The sequence below is a fragment of the Pristiophorus japonicus genome, chromosome 18, assembly GCF_044704955.1.
Source record: "Pristiophorus japonicus isolate sPriJap1 chromosome 18, sPriJap1.hap1, whole genome shotgun sequence".
NCBI classification, from domain to species: Eukaryota; Metazoa; Chordata; class Chondrichthyes; family Pristiophoridae; genus Pristiophorus; species Pristiophorus japonicus.
Genome location: NC_091994.1, coordinates 26572007 through 26596358, shown reverse-complemented (window position 1 = coordinate 26596358; position 24352 = coordinate 26572007). Strand labels below are relative to the sequence as shown.

General features: G+C 41.0%; 1 protein-coding gene across 1 annotated transcript in view; it reads right to left on the bottom strand.

The window, feature by feature from the left end:
• Window positions 1–15260: 15260 nt before the first annotated feature.
• LOC139229170 (RNA-binding protein MEX3B-like) overlaps window positions 15261–24352 on the bottom strand; it is a 32691-nt gene continuing 23599 nt past the window's right edge. The window contains exon 2 of the mRNA XM_070860828.1: window positions 15261–17129. Within this exon, the coding sequence (XP_070716929.1) occupies window positions 15868–17129 (1262 nt within the window). The 3' untranslated portion in view covers window positions 15261–15867. The remainder of the gene's footprint in view (window positions 17130–24352) is intronic.

Below are 24352 nucleotides of genomic sequence, written 5' to 3'. Positions count from 1 at the left end.
GCTTTTTCTGGCCAATTTATAAGTCTCTTCCTTAGATTTAACACTATCCTTAATTTCTCGTTAGCCACGGTTGAGCCACCTTCCCCGTTTTATTTTTACTCCAGACAGGGATGCACAATTGCTGAAGTTCATCCATGTGATCTTTAAGTGTTTGCCATTGCCTATCCACAGTCAACCCTTTCAGTATCATTTGCCAGTCTACTCTAGCCAATTCACACCTCAAACCATCGAAGTCACCTTTCCTTAAGTTCAGGACTCTAGTTTCTGAATTAACTATGTCACTCTCCATCCTAATAAAGAATTCTACCATGTTATGGTCACTCTTCCCCAAGGGGTCTCGCACAACAAGATTGCTAATTAGTCCTTTCTCATTACACATCACCCAGTCTAGGATGGCTAGCTCCCTGGTTGGTTCCTCGACATATTGGTCTAGAAAACTATCCCTAATACACTCCAGGAAATCCTCCTCCACCACATTGCTACCAGTTTGGTTAGCCCAATCAATATGTAGATTAAAGTCACCCATGATAACTGCTGTACCTTTATTGCATGGTATACCTTTTTAGGTATATAAAAAGGAAAAGAGTGGCTAAAGTAAATGTTGGTTCCTTAGAGGACGAGACCAGGAAATTAGTAATGGGGAACATGGAGATGACAGAAACTCTGAACAAATATTTTGTATCAGTCTTTACGGTAGAGGACACTAACAATATTCCGACAATGGATAGTCAAGGGGCTTTAGGAGGGAAGGAATTTAACGCAATCACAATCACTAAGGAAGTGGTACTCAGTAAGATAATGGGGCTAAAAGGCAGATAAATCCGCTGGACCTGATGGCTTGCATCCTAGGGTCTTAAGAGAAGTAGCAGCAGGGATTGTGGATGCATTGGTTGTAATTTACCAAATTTTGCTGGATTCTGGGGAGGCCCCAGCAGATTAGAAAACTGCAAATGTAACACCCTATTTAAAAAAGGAGGCAGACAAAAAGCAGAAAACTATAGACCAGTTAGCCCAACATCTGTGGTTGGGAAAATGTTGGAGTCCATTATTAAAGAAGCAGTAGCTGGACATTTGGAAAAGCAAAATTCGGTCAGGCAGAGTCAGCATGGATTTATGAAGGGGAAGTCATGTTTGACAAATTTGCTGGAGTTCTTTGAGGATGTAATGAACAGGGTGGATAAAGGGGAACCAGTGGATGTGGTGTATTTGGACTTCCAGAAGGCATTTGACAAGGTGCCATGTAAAAGGTTACTGCACAAGATAAAAGTTCACGGGGTTGGAGGTAATATATTAACATGGATAGGGGATTGGCTAACTAACAGAGAACAAAAAGTCGGGATAAATGGTTCATTCTCTGGTTGGCAACCAGTAACTAGTGGGGTGCCGCAGGGATCAGTGCTGGGACCACAACTATTTACAATCTATATTAACGATGTGGAAGAAGGGACTGAGTGTAACATAGCCAAGTTTCCTGAATGTACAAAGATGTACAAAAGCAATGTGTGAGGAGGGCACAACAAATCTGCAAAAGGATATAGACAGGCTAAGTGAGTGGGCAAAAATTTGGCAGATGGAGTACAATTTCGGAAAGTGTGAGGTCATGTACTTTGGCAGAAAAAAAATCAAAGAGCAAGTTATTATTTAAATGGAGAAAGATTGCAAAGTGCCGCAATACAGTGGGACCTGGGGATACTTGTGCATGAAACACAAAAGGATAGTATGCAGGTACAGCAAGTGATCAGGAAGGCCAATGGTATCTTGGCCTTTATTGCAAAGGGGATGGAGTATAAAAGCAGGGAAGTCTTGCTACAGCTATACAAGGTATTGATGAAGCCACATCTGGAATATTGCGTGCAGTTTTGGTTTCCATATTTATGAAAGGATATACTTGCTTTGGAGACAGTTCAGAGAAGGTTCACTTGGTTGATTCCAGGGATGAGGGGGTTGACTTATGAGGAAAGGTTGAGTAGGTTGGGCCTCTACTCATTGGAATTTGAATGAAAGGTGATCTTATCGAAATGTATAAGATTATGAGGCAAGGTGGATGCAGAGAGGATGTTTCCACTGATGGAGGAGACTAGAACTAGAGGGCATGATCTTCGAATAAGGGGCCACCCATTTAAAACAGAGATGAGGAGAAATTTCTTCTCAGAAGTTTGTAAATCTGTGGAATTCGCTGCCTCAGAGAGCTGTGGAAGCTGGGACATTGAATAAATTTAAGACAGAAATATACAGTTTCTTAAACGATAAGGGGATAAGGGGTTATGGGGAGTGGGCAGGGAAGTGGATCTGAGTCCATGATCAGATCAGCCATGATCTTATTGAATGGCGGAACAGGCTTGAGGGGCCATATGTCCTACTCCTGTTCCTATTTCTTATGTTCTCATGGGGCACCAAGCCCAGTCAACTCAGCCCTATTTGTTGGCTTTCCCCATTTGAATTTTGTGGTCTGGCAGGTCAGAGAGGGTTGCTCTTAGCACTGTTGCCTTATTGATGGAGAAATCCAAAATCCTAACGCAAAGATCTGTTAGTATATGCAGCTTCAGATATATGCACATTAATGGAAAATGGGTTTAAACTTTATATGCAGCCCCTGACGTTCCATGGCTTGCAATCCGAGGCTCTGAGGCCTAAAACTTGGACAAACTGCCCTGGAGCACATAAACTCTCTCATTCCCTATCTGCAGCAATAAAATAAAAATAACTGCTGGCCTAGTACCACGTTAGCGATGCGTGTGCAGATGGAGCACAATCACAAATTGTTCAAGTCATTTATAACCACCCAAAACACAAAAGAGTGTTACTTTTTTTTGGAACCATGAATTTTCTCTGCTTCAAACTATATTTGTAACCCGTATCATGGTCCAGGTTGTTAACACTTTTAGCATATGTTTATAGCAAGAAGAATTTCTATAAGTAGATCCAAGCTACAAATCAAAATCTGCACATTTATGGATGCCATGACTGGGATAACACTACACAATTACTGCTTAACTACCGTATAGGGGACTTGCAAGTGACTACACTCCAAAAATACTTCATTAGCTGTAAAGTGCATTAAGATGTCTGGTGGTCGTGAAAGATGCTATATAAATGCAAGTCTTTCTTTTTCTTATTGTGGTCATTCTCAGTTCTACAAGAGCGGGCACTGAAGTACAATTCTATAACCACGATAATTCAGTCCTAATAGGGTATGAAAATTTGTGAGGTTGAGAAGAATGCGCTATTTGGTATTATGCAATAGAAATTCCATCAGAGGATAAAATTCCAGATGCTATAAGCTACAGTTGGACGCTGGTTGCTGCTTAGCTAATATAAAGCAGGAGTCTTAGCAATGCAAATGTTTTGATGCTTTGTATCTTGTCAAAGGGATATATGACAACATAACTGAACTTGGAAGCCATCCCACATAAGTCCCTCTAACAATCAAAATGAATGCATCATTTAAGTGGAACACTGTACATCAGACCCATTTCTCTCAGGTGCAATCTCGAGTGTTCACATTCTACTATGAAACCTTAGTTTGACTCCACAGCTGTAAACTCCACCTTGAAGTAGCAATTGTTTTGAAATTCACGAAAGAGGATTAACTTGAGGCATTCTTTTCATTCCAGACTTCAGCACGGAAGAGGCTGTGTTTGAGGTATTGAGCTAGATTGACTTGAAAGACGTTGATGAGCAATAGAAGCTGACTCAAGAATGATTAAAACAGATGTATATGTTTACCAAACTGGATCATTGATATTCAACTTGCGCAAGAACATAGAACATAAGAAATAGGAGCAGCAGTAGGCCATTTGGCCCCTCGAGCTTGCTCCACCATTCAATAAGATCATGGCTGATCTGATCTTGGCCTCGACTCCACTTTCCTGCCCACTTCCCATAATCCTCGACTCCCCTACCATTCAAAAATCTGTCTATCTCCACCTTAAATATATTCAATGACTCAGCCTCCACAACTCTCTGGATTAGAGAATTCCTAAGATTCACGACCCTCAGAGGAAATTCCTCCTCATCTCTGTCTTAAATGGGCAACCCCTTATTCTGAAACTATGCTAGTTCAAGATTCCCCCATGAGGGGAACATCCTCTCTACATCTACCCCTGTCAAGCCCCCTCTGAATCTTATGTTTCAATAAGATCACCTTCTAAACTCCCATGAGTATAGGTCCAACCTGCTCAACCTTTCACAAGACAACCCCTTTCATCAACCTAGTGAACTTTCTCTGAACTGCATCCAATGCAAGTATATCTCTCCTTAAATGAGACTAAAACTGTACGCGGTACTCCAGGTGTGGTCTTATCAACGCCCTGTACAGTTTTAGCAAGACTTCCCTAATTTATACTCCATCCCCCTTGCAATAAAGGCCAATATTCCATTTGCCTTCCTAATTACTTGCTGTACCTGCTTGCTAACTTTGTGTTTGATGTACACAGATCCTTCTGTACTGCAGTATTTTGTAGTCGGTCTCCATTTAAATAATGATTTATTAAATTATTTCTACCAAAGTGGATAATCTCACATTTTCCCACAGTATAATCCATCTGCCAAATGTTTTGCCTACTCATTTAACATATCGATATCCTTTTTCAGATTCTGTGTCCTTGTCACAACTTGTTTTCCCACCTGTCTTTGTATCATCTGCAAATTTGGCTACATTAAACTCGGTCCCTTCATCCAAGTCATTAATATAGATTGTAAATAGTTGCAGCCCCAGCACTGATCCCTGTGGCACCCCACTAGTTAGTTTGCCAACCTGAAAATGACCCATTTATCCCGACTCTCTCGGTTTTCTGTTAGTTAGCCAATCCTCTAATATATTACCCCCAAACCCGTGAGCAGTAATCTTGTGCAGTAACTTTTTAATGTGGTATCTTATTGAATGCTTTCTAGAAATCCAAATACACTACATCGACTGGTTCCCCTTTATCCACTCTACTTGTTACATCCTCAATGAACTCCAGCAAATTTGTCAAACATGATTTCCCTTTCATAAAACCGTGCTGACTCTGCTTTGATTGTATTATGATTTTCTAAATGAGCCTTATGGAGACAATTCTCCATAAATCTGAGTTGTCAACAACCAAAACTACGAGGCTGGGGTGGAGGGCATGGTACCAATTTGCCTGCAAATTTAATGCTTTTGTTACAAAGGGAAGAGAGTATAAGAGTAAAGAAGTCTTATTACAATTATACAGGGCATTAGTGAGGCCACACCTGAAGTACTGTGTACAGTTCTGGTCTCCTTATCCAAGGAAAGACATACTTGCCTGAGGAGTGCAACGAAGGTTCACTAGACTGGTTCCTGGGATAAGGGGATTGCGCTACGAGGAGAGATTGAGTAAACTAGGCCTATATTCCGTAGGATTTAGAAGAATGAGAGGTAATCTAATTGAAACATAACATTCTTAAGGGGCTTGAAAGGGCTAATGCAGAGAAAATGTTTCCCCTGGCTGGGGAATCTAGAACATGGAGTCAGTCTCAGAATTAGGGATCAGCCATTTAGGATTGAGATGAGGAGAAATTTCTTCACTCAAAGGGTTGTGAATCTTTGGAATTCTCTACCCGAGAGTTGTGGGTGCTCAGTCGTTGAATATATTCAGGACAGAGGTAAATAAATTTTTGGGAACTAAGGGATATGGGGATAGTGCGGAAAAGTGGAGTTGAGGTAGAAGATCAACCATGATCTTGTTGAATGGTGGAGCAGACTCGAAGGGCTAAATGGCCTCCTCCAGCTCCTTATTTATGTTATGAAATTTAACGCAGAGAAGTGTGAAGTGATATATTTTGGAAGGTGGAAGGAAGAATGAGGAAAGGCATAGGAACTAAATTGTACAATTTTAAAGGGGGTGAAGGAACAGAGGCCTGGGGGGCTGTATGTGCACAATTTTCTTAAGGTGGCAGGATAAGTTGAGATGGCCGTTAAAAAAAAAGTTGGGATCCTTGACTTTATTAATGAGGAATGGTGTACAAAAGTAAGGATGTTAGGCTAAAGCTTTACAAAACACGGTTTAGGCCCCAGCTGGAGTATTCAAAGAATCATTGAAGTTTACAGCACAGAAGAAGGAGGCCATTTTGGCCCATTGTCCCCATGCCTGCCAACAAGGTTATCCAGCTTAATCCCACTTTCCAGCTCTAGGTCCATAACCCTGCAGGTTATAGCACTTCAAGTGCACATCCAAGTACTTTTTAAAATATGGTGAGGGTTTCTGCCTCTACCACTCTTTCAGGCAATGAGTTCTAGACCCCACAACTCTACATGAAGACGTTACCCCTCAAAACCTTCTACCAATTACTTTAAATTTATGGCCCCTGGTTGTTGATCCCTCTGCTAAGGGAAAAAGGCCCTTTCTATCCACTATATCTAGGCACCTCATAATTTTACACACCATAATGAGGTCTCCGCCCAGCCTCCTTTGTTTGAAGGAAAACAAACCCAGCTTATCCAATCTGTCCTCAGAGCCAAGATTCTCCACTCCTGGTAACATCCTCATAAATCTCCTGTGTATTCTCTCCAGTGTAATCATGTCCTTCCTGTAATGCAGTGACCAGAACTGCATGCAGTACTCCAGCTGTGGCCTAACCAGCGTTTTATACAGTTCAAGCATAACCCCCCTGCTCTTATATTCTATGCCTCGGCTAATAAAGGCAAGCATTCCATATGCCTTCTTAACCACCTTATCTACCTGGCCTGCTACCTTCAGGGATCTGTGGACATGCACTCCAAGGTCCCTTTGTTCCTCTACACTTCAGTGTCTCACCATTTAATGTGTATTCCCTTTCCTTGTTGCCCTCCCCAAATGCATTATCTTCCATTTCTCTGGATTAAATTCCATTTGCCATTATTCTGCCCATCTGACCAGTTGATTAATATCTTCCTGCAGACCGCAGCTTTCTTCTTCATTACCAACCATACAGTCTATTTTTGTGTCATCTGCAAACTTCTTAATCATACCCTCTATATTCAAGTCTAGATCATTGATGCATATCACAAAAAGCAAGAGACCTAGCACTGAGCCCTGCGGAACCCCACTGGAAACATCCTTCCAATCACAAAAACATCCATCAAGCATTACCCTTTGCTTCTTGCCGCTGAGCCAATTTTGGATCCAACTTGCTACTTTGCCCTGGATCCCATTGGTTTTTACTTTCATGGCCAGTCTGCCATTTGGGACCATATCAAAAGCTTTACTAAAATCCATATACACAACATCATATGCACTGCCCTCATCGACCCTCCTGGTTACCTTCTCGAAAAATTCAATCAAGTTAGTCAGTATTGTGGCCAATTCTAGGCACCACACTTTAGGAAGCATGTCAAGGCCTTGGAGAGGGTACAGAGGAGATTTACTAGAACTAGCAGAGATCCGTAAAACATTTGCGGTCAAATTAGTATTTTTATTGCAACAGTACTTGTTTAGACTATCATCTTCGTCTATAGAATCAACGCTGATGTCCTCTCTCCTTCCCACCCTCTCCTCTTGGCTCTGCAGCAATGCCTGGGGAGCACCCCACGGCACCACATCCACTGTTGCCTCATTGGAGCAAGCCAGGCGGGCCCGGATTATCCATTGGTCAGTGCAACTGTCACTCAGTCTGGACCACGTGCTCCCAGCCTTTGGGCCCGCCGCAGGACAGACAAAAACTGAGCATTATTATAGAAGAGAAGATGGTACTAGGGATGAGGGACTTCAATTATGTGGAGACTGGAGCAGTTTTCCTTAGAGCAGAGGTGGTTAAGAGATTTGATAGGTGTTCAAAATCAAGCATGGTTTTGATAGAGCAAATAAGGAGAAACTACTTCCAATGAAGAAGGGTTGGTAACCACAGATTTAAGATGATTGGCTCCAGAGGTAACATGAGAAAAACATTTTTTTAAAACAGTGAGTTGTTGTGATCTGGAATGCACTGACAAAGGGTGCAGGAAGGGTGGAGGAAGCAGATTAGTAATATTCAAGAGAAGGGGAAAATAATAGTGGGCTATGTGGAAAGAGCAGGGGAGTGAAATTAATTGGATAAGCTCTACTAAAGAACTGGCACAGGCACGATTGGCCTCCTCCTGTGCTGCATCATTAAATTATAAAAAATAGCAAGGAGAAACACAGGCATAACCAAGGGAAAATTAAAAGAGGAACTCTAGATGTCTATAAAGAACATTACAGCAGGTAATTACAAGCACCAATTTATTTTTATCCTCTCATTTGTACTATATAAGTGATGAAAATTAGCAGCCAATCACCTTGTTCCTGCAATAATGATCCTTTAAATGCTTCAAAAGCCGATAATGAGGCACTTAATCCAGCTGTAAAGTGCACAATTTTGGGTGAAAATAGCTGGAGAGAAAATCCTGGTTTGCTCTGGAGTAAAATATTGACCTTTCCATTTGAATGTGCAGCTACTGAATACTGTACGGGTTCATTAAAAGAATTTTAACAAGGCCCTAAAAAAAATACATTTTTCTAATTAAAACTCCTATTTGAAATGAAAAGGCAGAAGGAGGAATAAAAGAAGAATTTAAATAGCACATTTAATGAATGACACACCAAGGTGTTTTACACAGAATGTCAAGAAGAATGCTCACATCAGCATTAAATTTGGACAAATTGGCATATTTTCCAGACAGTTAAGCTCTTACTTCAATATACTTTTTTCACAAAAATTAGCGAAGATAACAAATCCACCAATAATTAACAGTCCCTCTTACTAAGAAGGAAGATCCATTTTGAAATCAGATTTTTCTGCAGTCATAAGAATGAGATCACTGTGAGGAGCTAGAAAGAGAGTGCTGTTCTTTGTATTGTATTAGCAGCTTGAATTGAGCAATGTAGAATTTTTTTTTTGGGGGGGGGGTGGGTTGGGGTCAAAGAGCAATTGAATCTAGGAAGCAGCAGAGAAGCTACAAGGAGTTAGCTAAAATACCTAAATGTTTATTGCACACAAGAGAAAAAAAACTAGGCAGTATAAGTACTTCACAAATGGTGTTGAAATAGTTACGGGTGAGAGAGAGATATATCATGGGGTTTTATGAATCAACAGGTCCACTCACTGGATCAGCTATCAATGCAGTAAATAGAATGCTGAACTATGTAGTCAAAATAGTAGAAACAAGTTAGCCAAAATGGTGCTCAAATTGTACATCACTTTGGTGAGGATAAAGCTAGAGTACTGTCTAATTCTGGTTAAGACACAAGGGAGACATCAGCCTTGGAAACAAGAACACAGATTGGAGAAACAGGCTTGAAAGTGACAAGGGTAACCTTAGAAGTAAATGATACAGATAAGTGCTAGGGTTCTTCAGCTTTGAAAATATAACTGAGGGCCTGAGGGGTTGTTAAAGCTATACAAAATACTTAATGGGATTGAGGAAGCAATCTTGAAGCAGTACTTCAGGGTACAGAAGACAGCAGGACAAGAAGGAGCAGTTTCAGCTTCTGAAGGGCACATTTAGAGCAGGCATCATTAAATATTTCTTTAGAGGGTTTGCCAGGAAGAAAGGGCAAGTTCAGAACATGAATTGCTTAAGGAACAACAATGCTGTAATGGGCTGTTTTGCATTCAGGAAGGATAACAAATGGACAAAGAGGCTTCATCAGAATTCTGCAATCTCCAGAGAAGTAAATCTGCAGCTGCTTACAAGCTCAGTGTCCTATTTGATCGCAAGTTGAGCTTCTGACCCCATATCCTCTCCATCACAAAGAATGCCTACTTCCACCACTGTAATATCAGCTGCTTCACCCTGACCTCAGCCCATCTGCTGCTGAAATCCTCACCAATGTATTGGTTACCTCCAGACTCAACTATTCAAATGTCCACCTCGCCAGCCTCCCATCCTCCATCTTCTAAACTTCAGCTCATCCTAAACTCTGCTGTCCAAGTCCTATCCCTCACACCCATCACCTGTGTCCTTGCTGACTTAAGTTGACTCTTGGTCCAATACCTCAAAATTTAAAATTCTCAACCTTATTGTTTAAATCCCTTCATGGCCTCGCACTACCCCTCTGTAATTTCCAGCTCCAAAACACCTCCCAGAACTGACACCAGCCTGTTACGTATCCTCTCTCATTTCACTTCACCAGTGGTGACTATGCTTCAAGCTATCTAGGCCCCATGTTCTGAAATTCCTTTCATAAATCCTTCTACCCTCACATTCTATAAAGCTTCTCCTTAAAAACTACTTTAGACCAAAAGTTTTAGGTCATCCCTCTCAATATCTCCTCCTCTGGCTTGGCGTCCAATTTTATCTGATTACACCTCTGAAGTACCTTGGGATTTTTTCTTTGTTAAAACTATGCTATATAAACACAAGTTGTTGTTGAAACACAACATATTAAACCGCAATAGGACAAGAGAACACTAGTTCATACTAGCAAAACCCAAATTTAATACTATATCAGGAAATATTGTGGCCAACACACGAATGAACTTCCAAGTAGGATACTGGACACAAAAATCTGCGAGCAAGGACATTTGGATCCCATGATGGAATTTTAGTTTTTCTCTGGGTGGACAAGGCAAGGTGACTGAAAGGCTTTCACCATCTAGATTTATTATGTTACATTGAAAGGAATTTGGATCTATCCTTTAAATAAAAAGATATACAAAAAAGATGAAAAATAATCCAATTCAGAAGGTAAAACTGGTGGATTGGAAAACAATGGAGTAAGTGGCAAAATACAAAAAAGGAAGAAATATATTTTAACAAATGTTAGAAGGAAAATGGAATTTGCAGTGTTGATTTGTACAGAACAGATTAGGATTTTACCTAAATTATGTAATAGAGAATCAGCAGATAGACAATCTCGTGCCAATTTTCAATTTTTAAAAAAACTGACTACTTTGAACAGAACAAGGTATAAATTCATCCTTTTCACCTCGCAAAATCTCTAAGGATTACACATCTTAATACATAGATATTCTAAATTAGATTAACTTCACACCATTTATTTTTATATTCGGTTTACTTTACACAGCTTTGAGCACTAAAGAATACCATGAATTTGTTGAAAGCTAGTATTTCCAGCACTGGACTGATCATTCCATTGTTCACAAGGGGCTATGCCACTTTGTGCTGATGTGAGCACACCATCCCTTAGCCTAATATTTCCACTAAAATGAGTCGTGCACCTCAATATACAACTGCGAATGAAAAATTAAAAACAGCTAAAACAGACTGGGATAAGTGAGTTAACTCATTGTTATGACATACAATTTGTTTCAAGTCAAATTGCAGGTAAACTTAATGGCTTATTCATAAAAGATTAAATTAAGACCACTTAAAAAATAATTAAATTAGGGCCATGGATCACAACATAGTCATAGACTATAGCCCAACGGTGTACAAACACTATGCATCATAATTTACACATTTAGTTTTAATGCAGTTCAATATTTTATACCAAAGCTGCCGGATGTTAAATGTACAATACAAATCTTATCTTTTGAGAAACTGGTAATTTAGTGTTACTAGTGAAATTGAATTTTGCACCTTTAATATTGTGCATCAGAACTGCTGGCTGATTTTAAAAAAAATTTAAAAAGCACTCAGGCAGCCTACTATGCCACTGTTTAATGTTAATGGTTAGACTATTATTCAACCAGATTTTTAATAACAGAAGTAATGCTTTCTTCAATTTCTGCTCCCCCCCCACATCCAATTTCCCTCCATTTTGATGACATGAATGCCTGACGTATGCCCCCACGGGTTTTGGCAGCTGTTGGGGAATCTTGCCATCCTTCACATGTGCGTCTAAACAGTGAGTTCAGAAGGCTGTTTGAACGTGGTAGGCCTAATAGTTGATCCTATCCTCAGAGCAGGAATCATGGGATAGGCAAGTTCACATTTTCTGAGCCCGGGGCTCGAAGGGCATTGCTTTGGCTAACAGTGAGTTACCGTATGCCAGGAATCAGGCCCACAACTTTCCTGGCCTGTACATAAGAAATAGGAGCAGAGGTAGGCCATCCGGCCCCTCGAGCCTGCTCCACCATTTAATACCATCATGTCTGATCCGATCATGGACTCCGGTCCACTTCCCTGCCCGCTCCCCATAACCCCTTATCAGTTAAGAAACTGTCTATCTCGGTCTTCAATTTATTCAATGACCCAGCTTCCACAGCTCTGAGGCAGCGAATTCCAGATTTACAACCCTCGAGAAATTCCTCATCTCAGTTTTAAATTGGCGGCCCCTTATTCTAAGATTATGCCCCCTAGTTCTAGTCTCTCCCATCAGTGGAAACATCCTCTCTGCATCCACCTTGTCAAGCCCCCTCATAATCTTACACGTTTCGATAAGATCACCTCTCATTCTTCTGAATTCCAATGAGTAGAGGCCCAACCTTCCCTCATAAGTCAACCCCTTCATCCCCAGAATCAACCTGGTGAACCTTTTCTGAACTGCCTCCAAAGCAAGTATATCCTTCCTTAAATATGGAAACCAAAACTGTACGCAGTATTCTAGGTGTGGCCTCATCAATACCCTGTATAACTGTAGTAAGACTTCCCTGCTTTTATACTCCATCCCCTGTGCAATAAATTTTTTCTGCCAAAGTGCATAACCTCACATTTTCCAACATTATACTCCATCTGCCAAATTTTTGCCCACTCACTTAGCCTGTATGTCCTTTTGTGTGTCCTCCTCACACATTGCTTTCCCTCCCATCTTTGTATCGTCAGCAAACTTGGCTACATTACACTCAGTCCCTTCTTCCAAGTCGTTGATATAGATTGTAAATAGTCGGGGTCCCAGCACTGATCCCTGCAGTACCCCACTTGTTACTGGTTGCCAACCAGAGAATGAACCATTTATCCCAACTCTGTTTTCTGTTAGTTAGCCAATCCTCTATCCATGCTAACATATTACCCACAACCCCATGAACTTTTATCTTGTGCAGTAACCTATGTGGCCCCTTGTCAAATGCCTTCTGGGAGTCCAAATACACCACATCCACTGGTTCCCCTTTATCCACCCTGTTCGTTACATCCTCACAAGAATTCCAGCAATTTGTCAAACATGACTTCCCCTTCATAAATCTATGCTGACTCTGCCTGACTGAATTATGCTTTTCCAAATGTCCTGCTACTGCTTCTTTAATAATGGACTCCAACATTTTCCCAACCACAGATGTTAGGCAAACTTGTCTATAGTTTCCTGCTTTTTGTCTGCCTCCTTTTTTAAAAAAAAATAGGGGCATTACATTTGCAATTTTCCAATCTGCTGGGAATTTTGGTAAATTACAACCAATGCATTCACTATTCCTGTCGCTACTTTTCAAGACCCTAGGATGCAAACCATCAGGTCCAAGGGATTTATCTGCCTTTAGTCACATTATCCTACTGAGTACCACCTCCTTAGTGATTGTGTTAAGTTCCTCCTCCCCGCCCCTTGACTATCCACTGTTGGGATATTTTTAGTGTCCTCTACTGTAAAGACTGAAACAAAATATTTGTTCAGAGTTTCTGCCATCTCCATGTTCCCCATCACTAATTCCCCGGTTTCATCCTCTAGGGGACCAACATTTACTTTAGCCAATCTTTTCCTTTTTAAATACCTGTAGAAACTCTTGCTATCTAGTGCTAGTTTACTTTCATAGTCTATCTTCACTTTCTTAATCATTTTTTTTTTTTAAAGTCGGTTCAGTGCCACCCTAAGACTTCATGGCAATTGCAACTTTAGAAAATTTACCAGTCAGAAGCCAGCAAGTAGAGCTCCATGCATGCATTAATGCACTATAAAGCTTGGCTTTTCTGCTTCCCTCTTCTCCAAATTTGACAGCATTGCCAACAGGCAGTGAACTCAAACTGCTTTCAGAAATGCTTCGGATAACTGCTGCTTAGTGAAATATAATTGGGAGCATCAGATGACAGGGTTACACTATAGTTAAACACAAAAGTGCACACTTTAACCGAAAACGGATCCTCATTTACTGGACATCAAATTTCTGAAATCAACAAAAATTGCTAACAGATATCTATGCATCTAGTTTTATACCTTACCTTCTTTGTACTGTTGTGCAAAGCAAAATGAAAATGTTTGTAATAATGAATGAGACAGTTTCCGATCGGTGCATGATTAACAGCCAACTTGTAACTGAATGAGCATTGCGAACGTACAAAGTGATAAAACAGGCATTACTGAAAAGCAAAATATAAAATTGTTCTATCTGAATGTGTAAAATTCTAAAATATTTGGGTGGGGCAACAAAATAGATTTGATGTATTTAGAATGTATGCATTACTCAAAACTCCACATTTGCCTTTTCACATCATGGGCAATGTTATCTCAGCAACTTATATTTAAAAAGCTGTTACATTTATGGTTAAAATCTTGGCTAATTTCAGACCTAAAAGTCTAATATAATATTTTATTGTAAGTTCATGGAATCAAGAAATAATGAGTCAAGATTGAAGCAGCTTATAAGGCCAGTGTGTGCCACTTACCTTCACATCTAACTAAATATACAACACATCAGCAACTCCAACCTTTACCTGCAATAATGGAACCTCCTTTATGAAAATTAGCTACCAGCAGCACTTTAAAAGATGTCAAAACATTCTGAAAAAAATTACAAACTTTGTATTACAGACTATGTTTTATTAAAAAAAGAATTAAGCGTTTGACACCGAGCGTGTCGAGCAAAGTTTGATTTTCTGAATAATGTTCAATTATAGAGGGCAGTGTCTGAGCAGGAAATACTTTCAAGAATCTTTCTTCCCAATCTATGGGCAACAATTTAATGAGCGAGGATGCGACAGAGACGCCCATTATGTTAGTTGTACCTTATTTACTGAGATGTTAGATGCTGACATTTGCTCATTATCAATATACAGGGTGAATAGTGACATCAATTCTTACTGAAGCCCTACCCCCCTCAATAATCAGTTTACCCGATGTAGTTCAACAGAGCACATTATTTTTACAAAACGGCAAGACGCAAGATTTTAAAAGGTCGCTAACATTTTGGCAGTTACTTTGCTTGGACGAGGCTGCTCCATTTCAGTTCTCTTATTTTTTTTTTAAAAAGCACAATTTTTAAAGAACCCTTTCACGTTCCTACATTCTCATTTAAAATTATGTGGGCTTACTCATCATTACAGTGCAAAAACAGATCTCAAATGGGAGTTTTTCCTTTGTACCCCTTTCTATGAAATGGTCACACAACAAAATGTTTTTTCTTACACACACCATAAACATACTGTAAAAAGTTTTTATTAAGAAGGTTTTTTTAAGTCAAAAAATAAAACTCTTAATACAATTTCATACCGTCAAGTCAGTTCAGCAAATATATATCAGTACTTTAGCCATGTAAGGTTAAAGGTCCATTATCTTAAAATAAAATATATTTAGTTTTTAAAATTTATTCAAATAAAGTACATTTTCAGTCCTATAAATTCCCTACATATACATAGTAAGAGGTAAACAAATGATAAAACTTGAATATTTAGTAATCTGTACTGGTGCTGTCACAATTAAACTCTGGTGTTATAAAACATACAACCACTTGGCTTTTCTCAGCTATGTGTACAAGATATATTCTATGCATTAAAAAATAAAATGCTAGGTAGAAATTTTAAAAACTCATATCTGCAAAGTGCGGCGGACCTTTCCTTTATTTAAATCTAACTGAATACTGTCATAGTAACTTTGACAAGCAGTACACAATCAGCACATGTGGTTACAACTGCTCAACAATATCTAACTTATTCCAAAATTGCCAATGATGACTGGGTTAAAATTAAAGCTAATTTGTAAACATCTCCTCTAGGAAATATAGTCTTCCAGTCGAAATAAAATAAGGTTTGTCTAGGGTATATTGTACAGCGGTTATTCTGTTCTTCGTGTTGCCTGCAGTACTTGCTAGGACATGATGCCGCTAAGAAAATATACGAATGGCCTGTGATGCTGGTTTTTGGCAGACAGGGCACTTGGGCTCGGCTTTCTCACAGATGCGGTTGGCACACTCCATGCAGAAGTAATTGTGACCACAAGGAACAAGTGCTGCAATCACTTCGCTCTCACGGCAAACTACACAGTCACGGTTGTTTTTCTGCCTGCCTTCAGAACCACTCGAGTCTGTGGGAGAGCCAGATGTTGCTGAGGTACTCCCTGGGAGTGAAGACGACGAATAGCCTGGGCTGTTAGAAAAGGCAGACAGGGATGTCTGATTAGGTAGCCATGCTAAATTAGCTAAAGGGTCACTTTGTACACGCCTAGCCAGCGGATGGTCGAGGGCAGTACCGTCAGAAATGGTGGGTGACACACGAAGAGTGGAGGAGCCACTAATGCTGTTAGTGCGTCTCTGGACAGTTGAGCTACCATTAAAGGCTTGAATAGGATTGCCATGCTCAAATGGAGACCATATCATGCTGTGAGGCCCACTTAGACAATCAATGGCTGGATACTCCAAGCCCACATCACGCTCATCTGAATTTACAGAAGTAAGTGATTCCCCAAATGTAAAGCCACCACTACCTGTACTGAATGGACTTGTTGGACTGGTATCTGCTAATCTGTTGCTGTAATAGGAATCAGTGGACGTACTTCCCAAGGAGCTTAGGCTGTCATTTCGAAAGCTAGCAGCAGGTCTGCGGGTTGGGTTGGGGGCCTTGGACCATAGGCTTCCAGTAGTGCTGATGCCATCTAAGCTTACATCAGTTCCATTGGAGTGAAAGTCATTGTCTGCAGTTAAGTCGATAAGCACTCCAGTTCTCATTGAAATATGAGCCTCAATTTCCTCTCTGGCCCGATCCACATTTTCTGGCATGCCCGTGACCTCAAAGACTGGTTCTTTGTCACGGCTTGGAGTGACTATGTATGTATGAGTTGTTTGCTGGATTCGTTTTATGGTAGCTCCTTTGGGTCCTACCACAAGCCCCACCACACGATAAGGCACACGCACCTGGATTGTTGTCTGTCCTGGCAGATTTGGAGGTCCTGCCACAGCTCCTGCCAGCCCATTTGTTTTGTTGCGAGATGCTCGGATCATTGAGAAATGTTCTGCTGCTGAAAGAATCTCTCTTTTGGCCATGGCTACATCTTCCTTTCTCCCGGTGACAATAAATACAGGCTCTTCTCCTCGAACAGGGGTTTTTATGTATGTGTTTGTCTTTGCTCGAAGAGCCTTAATTTTGCAACCTTTGAAGAAAGAAAAAAAAACGATGAGACAATTTTTTTTTTAAAAAAGTGAAGTACTGCTCTTACTGAATTGTACAAAAAAAAATTGTCAGATGCTGGCGTAATTTACAAAGAGTCATGTTTTGGAGATCAATGCAACTGTTCCACCTATTCACCATCTGTAGGTTAAAGCCTCTTTAAAGACCGTGCATATTCTTGTCTCTTCAGGTAAGTAGGAAGGTAGGAAAACAAACACAAATATGGCATGAGATTCCATGAGTTTGTATTTCTATTTGTAACTAGAACTGAAGAGATAGTTACATACAACATGTATACATTAATGCATTTAAAGTCACAATGCCCTGTAACTTAAAAAAAATACAATTATACAAAACTTCTATTTTGAGACGTTTGCTTTTTGATATTTGGTACTCTTCCAATAGGAGCAGTATCCTAGGATAATGTCACTCAAAGCAAGATTGTGGAAGAAACAGCTGCTTGAAACCATAGACAGAACGAGAAAGCAGCGAGTTGCAAGTAAACTGATTAGCATGCAATTTAGTGTTCACACTTAAATTTAGAATAACTTTGTTTAAAACAACGTTTTTCTAATTGAAGTATCAAAACGAACTGCAAATATATATCGTACTTCATATTCAACCACCAGTTGACAAATAAAAATGTAACATATATTTAGGTGTCTGTTAAACACTTGATCCAATTGGTTGAAAAATGGAACCTGAACATTGCTGGAATAGTTTCGTCGGGCCCAAGTTTCGAGCCGCGCCTAGAACGGCGCAGTCCCGACCTGGACGCCCGATTTTCGCGCCTAAAAAAAACTTCCAGATTCTCCAGCTCCCTGCAGGTCGTTTGCAGCTCGGCGCAGCGCAGCACGAGCTGTAGGGGGCGGAGCCAGGTCCCTGTGCTGAAAACAGTGCCGGGACCTCTGCACTTGCGCGTTACAGTGGGCGTGCATGTGCAGTAGCTCCAGGCGTCCAAAACTGTGTGGGAGGGGCCGAAGCGCACACAGCCCCTAGCCCTGGCCGAATGGCCTCACTGGGGCTGCGTGAATAAGGCTCCTCCCACGGCCAGCTCCTGCTTCCTCCCGACCCGACTCGACTCCCGCTTCCCACCCCCGGACTGGACCCGACTCGACTCCCACTTCCCCTCCCCCTGCCTCCGGACCGGACCCGACACAGACCCGACTCCTGCTCCCCCCCCACCCCCCGACTGGACCCGACCTGACCTCCCTCCCCCCGACCCAACGCCACCTACCTGTAAATCTGGTGCTGGGGACGGGCCCTACCCGAAGTCTCGGGCCCGGCCCGTTCAGCCTCCCTCCCCCTTTCCCCCCCCCATCTCCTTTCCCCCCCCCCAATCCATCTCCTTTTCCCCCCCCACCCCATTTCCTTTCCTCCCCCCCACCCCATCTCCTTTTCCTCCTTTCCCCGCTTCTCCTCCTCCTCCCCCCCCTCCCCCCATCCCTCTGCTCCCCCCCCTCTCTCCCACTCCTCCCCCTCCCCTCGCTGTCAGAAACACAGACACTGACAGACAGAGAATGAGAGACACAGACAGACAGAGATAGAGACACTGACAGAGACACACTGGAGGGGGGGGCATCCCAGCACGCTGTTGGAGGGCTCCCGGTGCTGCAGTCAGTAAGTAGAAAATGTTTTATTTATTGATTTAAAAAAAAAAAAATTTATTATTAATTTTTTTTGATTGATTTATTGGTTGATTTATTATTGATGATGGCTCTTTATTTGTAAAACTGAAGTGTTTAATGTTTGTAAACTTCCCTTTAAACCACCCCCCCCCCATTCCCTACGCCTGATTTTCTAAAGTGTAGACAAGGTTTTTTCGAGCGTACAAAAATCTTCACTTACTCCATTCTAAGTTAGTTTTGAGTAAGTTTTCACTGACGAAACTTTGAAAACAGGCGTAAGTGGCCGGACACGCCTCCTTTTGAAAAACAAATTCTGTTCCAAAGTGAAACTGTTCTAACTGACTAGAACTGGAGCAAACTAAATGGCGAGAATTCCGATTTCTAAGATACTCCGTTCTACACCAGTTGCTCCTAAAAATCAGGTGCAAATCATGGCGAAACTTGGGGCCCTTATAACAGGAAAGTTACAAAGGCATTTACAGTGAAAATGTATGCACATAAATTATTTGTCTCCTGATGGGGTAATATAGTTTTCAGTGGGTGCATGTCTACCACATAATTATTCAAACTAAATCACAAAATGGCAGTCTTTTTCAGGAGAGATAAAGGATAACACTTTACCACACCGATACAGTAAAAGGTGCTCCTCTGAAGCTGGGGTAAAGGCATTGAAACAGAGTCCAGGGAGCTTTACTGTGTGACTAGTTGACACTGCATGTGGCCTGGGATGGCTGATGCTGATATTGGAGTTAAGAATGGAAGAAAATGTTCTATTCTCCACACTGACATTAGGACTCACTTGAAAAGGTACAGAAAAAGTTAATCCAGAAATGAATAGTACAGAAAGTTTCAATTACATTTGTAGAATAAATATAGTGGAATCTTTAGTAACCTTGATATCACATACAAAGGATATACTGTGTATTTTTGCTGAGGAAAGGGACAAACAATCTCATTGTTTTAGTAAGATTGTTAACTTTATATTAAAGGGGTATATTTTTTTTTAAAGTGAGGACACCAACACATCTCACGAAGAACAGTGAGATTTAATACACGGATGAAATATGTCTACTAGCAGTTACTGTACCACTAAGGGTTCTTTGTTTGCAGGGTGTTGCATTTAAAGGTCACTGCCAACATTTAGTGATTTTAGCAAGTCTCCCATTGCATTGCTCAGGTCAGCTGGGATCCGACTATGCCACTGCAGCTGAAACACAACAGTGCTTTGCCTATCATTGTAGTGCAGCAAATTTACTCGGGTAATATCACAACGTCCAAGATCAGAGCGCGTCAAATATCACCCTCTGGGCCAGGCGTAAGTATCAGACGCCCTCAGTGACACAAAATCCTCATCTCAAACACAATTAGCTCAGAATTTCTATTTAATGGTTTCAATTGTGCAAAATTCCTTTGCGCTCTTTTCCAGGTCATACCATACAGTGCTTTGTAACTTTTCTGTCTGGTTATATTTTGGGTATTATAGCTCCATGGGAGCACAGTGAAAAAGTTTGGTCAAAGTGGTTGGTTTTAAGCAGAACCTTAAAGGAGCAGAGGAGTTTAGGAAGGGAATTCCAGATGGCTGATGGCATGCTTGCCAATGTACTGCACCACTAAGGGATCTTTGTTTGCATAGTGTTACATTTAAAGGTCACCGATCCATTCATCGAGTCTCACTATTCTTTGTAAGATGTGTTGGTGAATCCTTTTTTTTGGAAAAAAATATATACTCCTTTAATATAAAGTTCAGAGACCTATTAAAACAATCAAGGGGGAGTGATGCACAAAAGGACAGAGAAATTGAGTGTTTGTGTAAGACTGGGGGAGGTTAGAGATTATGGAGGGATTTAAACACGTGGATAAGAATTTTAAATTTGAGCCACAACAGGGGTGATGAGCAAGTGGGACTTGTTGCAGCATAGGATGTGAACAACAGAGCTTTGTATGAGGGTGAAAATGAGGCTGGCCAGTTGAGAATTGGAATAACTGGATCTGGAGGTGGACATGGATCAGGGTTTCCGCAAAAAATGTGCTGAGGCAAGGGCGGAAGACAAGCGATGTTATAGAGGTGGAAAAAGACAGTGATAAGAGGATATGGTGTTAGAAGCTTAGCTTAAAGTCAAATAGGAAGCAAAGACTACAAACAGTCTGGTTCAGTCCTAGACAATGGCCAGGAAGAGGGATGGAATCAGTGGAAATTGCAGTTCATCCAAAACAGGATATCAGGCAAGCAGTCTGACAACACAGAAGCGGTTGATAGTGGAGCAAAGAAGTCAGGTTTATCTCTGCTCTCCAGGACGATCCTGGAGTAGTGGGTGGTTTTAGCAGAGAAGAGCAAGGTATGAAGGCACTTTATTGGTCCAGCCTGACCTGGATGGCTAATCCAGTTGTGTGCCAGATAATCTATACCAGGGGATCGACCGCAATGGAAGACAGTAAAGATTTTGCTCAGGACAAGGACAAAGGTGGATGTGAGGATTTGGCTACCCCTGTTGTAAAAGAATTCTCCAACCATCCTCATCTTTTTAATGTAGTTTAAGATGGATGTAATCTCATTCAATCTAGAGCATTTTCCCATTAATATATATTTTTTAATCAAATGCTGCTGAAGTGTTGTCGACCTCCTTGTTCTGCTCCCTAGTTTCTGCAACTAGATTATAAAAACTAACCTACACTTAATTACTACATTATTTTAAGTAACATTTCCATTTTACACAATAGATATTACAAGTGGCCGATAGGTCTTGTTTCAGTAGCATACTTCCTCTCACTTATTGGGCTATATTATAAAGATACAGACATCCAAGAAATGATAGAATCTTTTAGTATTTCAAATGCATAATGGATCTTAGGCCCAGAGTTGCTTACAATAAATTGCGACTATGCACCACCATATTTTTTCTTCTATAAATGAAAATAATGTAGTATATAACCACTTATGGAAGGGGGAAAACAGGTTGGTCTTATAATTACTGGCTTTAAATCGGAAAGCAACAGCCAAAAACTTAGGTTGGTTAACATGAAGAAATGTATAGCTCTGACTGAACGCCTCTACCCCTTATGCTTGAGGATGGCATGATGTCCAAGTTGAGGGACATCAGTGCAAGAATGGAACACTTTCTTTGGCATCAAAAATAAAGTATTCCCAATCAGGTGTTTTAACTGCATTGCTTCACTTGAGAGAGTGTTTTTTTTAAGATTCCACACCAGCCATCTTCAGGACTGCAGCACATCTTCTCACATTCGAGTGCAATACTAACAGACTCCTGCATTGTCTAGGTTGCTGTCCTTTAGATAGATGTTAAACAGAGGTTCCTTCTGCACATTTCAGCAGTTCAGATGCATGTTAAAGATCCTATGACACTCTTCATTAGAGTATGGAGTTCTGGCCGACATTCTACCACAATAACCACCAAAAATTTATCCCATTGTTGTGTGAAATCTCACTGAGCACGGAAGCACTGCCTCATTTGCTTACATAAGTGACTTACTTTGCAAAGTTGTGCAATGTATGTAAAGTGCTTTGAGATATAGCTCAAATTGAAAACCGGCTACACAAGAACAAGTCTCTTTTCTGCAACATTAAAATATCTCTTCCGCTTCTATTAAAAAACAATTCTCCCTGGGTTACTTTCCACTTATTCCACTTATCTTTAGAGCTAGTCCTTCGCCATATCGCACTCTAGCCTTCGACCACTCACTGACTGCCTCAAACCCCCTCTGTCTTGTACCCTGTAGACAACACTATATTCTATTTTCATGTAACGGTGCTCCATTGCTGATGAAACTGAGTCAATCTGATTTGTCAATACTGCTAAATCAGGTTTAGCTTTTATTACCTTTATTTAAGATTTCTGAATCACTGATAGGACACCTGTACAATTAAAATTGGACCTTTAATACATCTCTCAATGGACAACATATCCACTTACATGTATACATATCTGCACCAGAGCTGAAACTCCAGCAAAATCTCCCAACTCAGTATTGAGCAATCAGAATAAAAGGGACAATTAATGCTAAAGTAGTGTTTACAGAGAGTCAGGTGGACTTATAAACCTGCCCTTTACGTATACAAATCTTTAACAATTACCAGATGCATCTTTGAACGAGTCTGGCACAATAAAATCATAGAAATTTATAGCACGGAAGGAGACCATTTCAGCCCATTGTGTCCGTGCCGGCCAACAAAGAGCTATCCAGCCCAATCCCACTTTCCAGCTCTTGGTCTGTAGCCCTGTAGGTTACGGCACTTCAAGCGCACATCAAAGTACTTTTTAAATATGGTGAAGGCTTCAGGCAGCGAGTTCCAGACCCTCACCACCCTCTGGGTGAAGCAATTTCCCCTCATATCTCCTCTAAACCTTCTACTAATTGCTTTTAATCTATGCCCCCTGGTTGTTGACCCCTCTGCTAAGGGAAATAGGTTCTTCCTATCCACTCTATCTAGGCCCCTCATAATTGTATACACCTTAAAAAAGGTCTTCCCTCAGCCTCTGCTCCGAAGAAAATAAACCCAGCCTATCCAGTCTTTCCTCATAGCTAAAATTCTCCAGTCCAGGCAACAACCTCAAATCTCCTCTGTACCCTCCAGAGCAAATCACATATTTCCTGTAATGTGACTACCAGAACTGCATGCAGTACTCTGGCTATGGCCTAACTAGTGTTTTATATAGTTCAAGCATAACCTTCCTGCGCTTGTGTTTTCTATGCCTCGGCTAATAAAGGCAAGTATTCCGTATGCCTTCTTAACCACCTTATCTACCTGGCCTGCTATCATCAGGGATCTGTGGACATGCACTCCAAGGTCCCTTTGTTCCTCTACACCTCTCAGTATCCTACCATTTAATGTGTATTCCATTGCCTTGTTCGCCCTCCCCAAATACAATACCTCGCATTCCTCCCGATTGAATTCCATTTGCCACTGTTCTGCCCACCTGACTAGTTCATTGATAATTTCCTGCAGTCTACAGCTTTCTTCATTACCAACCACACAGCCTATTTTAGTATCATCTGAAAACTTCTTAATCATACCCCTTATATTCATCTTAATCATTGATATATACCACAAAAAGCAAGGGATCCAGCAATGAGCCCTGTGGAACCCCACTGGAGACAGTCTTCCAGTCACAAAAACACCCATCAACCATTACCCTTTGCTTCCTGCCTCTGAGCCAATTTTGGATCCAACTAGCCACTTTGCCCTGAATCCCATGGGTTTTTACTTTCGCGACCAGTCTGCCATGTGGAACCTTATCAAAAGCCTTGCTAAAATCCATATACACTACATCAAATGCACTACCCTCATCGACCCTCCTTGTTAACTCCTCAAAAAATTCAATCAAGTTAGACAAACACGACCTTCCCTTAACAAATCAATGCTGATTGTCCTCGATTAATCCTAGTCTTTCTAAAAGAGGATTTATCCTGTCCCTCAGAATTTTCTCCAATAATTTTCCCCACTATCGAGGTTAGGCTGACTGGACTGTAATTGCTCAGTCTATCCCTTTCTGCCTTTTTAAACAAAGGTACCTCATTATCAGTCCTCTAGCACCACACCAGTAGCCAGAGAGAATTGGAA